Genomic DNA, 995 nt, shown 5'->3' on the forward strand with positions numbered 1-995 from the left:
GGGCTCAGCGGAGATGGGACAGGGGGCCCTGCCTTTCAGCAGTTCCAGTCTGGTCCCAGTGACCAAACCCCTCCAGCCCTGCACCCCTCTTTAGTCCCTTTGTGCACAGAGTGGATGGGATTCCTCCGCGCGCACCCTTCCTGCCCACCCTCAGCACCCAGTTGCTGCCTCTGTCTGCGGGGCTGGGTGGTCACAGGAGGCTGGGCAGAGGGGCAGGGAGAGCAGATGGGTGCACAGTCTTGAAGGTTGCCTGGGACTTGCGTGTACAGGTCCTGACTTTGCCCCAGATGCCCCATGTACTGCACTGCACAACATGTACGGCTCTGGGGCTCAGCTCCCACCTGTGACGTGGGGAGAACAGCCCTGTCCAGGTACACTGGGTGTGAGGGGGAAATGCAGAGGGGAGAGGAGAAGTCAGGGTTTGGGAACCATCTGGGAGATGAGCTGCGGGAGCCCTGGGGTGGTTGAGCCCAGGAGACAGGGCTTCCCCCTGGGGTGGGTCCCTGGGAGCAAAACTGACTCCTGTGTGGATGTGGACCCTGGGCTCCCCCCTCCCCGCAGCACCACCCAGCTGCCATGGGGCCAGTGCAGGTGCTGGGGCCAAGCACCGACTCTGCTGCAGCCGGGACAAGTGTGGAGCGGAGCCCTGCTGAGCCCGGCTTTACCTGGCGACAGATGACACCGCGCAGCCCCGATGCTGATTGGTCTGCGGGGCTGGTGCTGTCCTCTCCCCGGGGCTGGGCAGCGTCCTGGGGAGCTGGTGCTCGGAGCCGGGCAGAGCAGGTCTCATTTAGGGACATCGAGGGGTGTCAGCTCCGTGTCCTGCGCAGCGATGGGGACCGGGGGGATGCCGGGGGCCGGGAGGCGCTGGGCCGGGGCTGTGCTGGTGGCACTGGCGGTGCTGGGAGCCCACGTGGCTCGTTGCACGGAGCCCCCAGGTGAGCAGGGCTCGGGGCGGGTCCGGCAGGACCTCGAGCCGCGGGCGCTCCGGGCTT

The 995-nt window shown here is 67.0% G+C and overlaps 1 protein-coding gene across 1 annotated transcript in view; it reads left to right on the forward strand.

The window, feature by feature from the left end:
• Positions 1 to 733: 733 nt before the first annotated feature.
• Positions 734 to 995, forward strand: part of LOC102381926 (H-2 class II histocompatibility antigen, E-S beta chain) — a 603,463-nt gene continuing 603,201 nt past the window's right edge. Inside the window, exon 1 of the mRNA XM_006034608.2 lies at positions 734 to 938. Coding sequence (XP_006034670.2) covers positions 833 to 938 — 106 coding nt within the window. The 5' untranslated portion in view covers positions 734 to 832. The remainder of the gene's footprint in view (positions 939 to 995) is intronic.

The sequence above is a fragment of the Alligator sinensis genome, unplaced genomic scaffold, assembly GCF_000455745.1.
Source record: "Alligator sinensis unplaced genomic scaffold, ASM45574v1 scaffold1303_1, whole genome shotgun sequence".
Lineage (NCBI taxonomy): Eukaryota > Metazoa > Chordata > Crocodylia > Alligatoridae > Alligator > Alligator sinensis.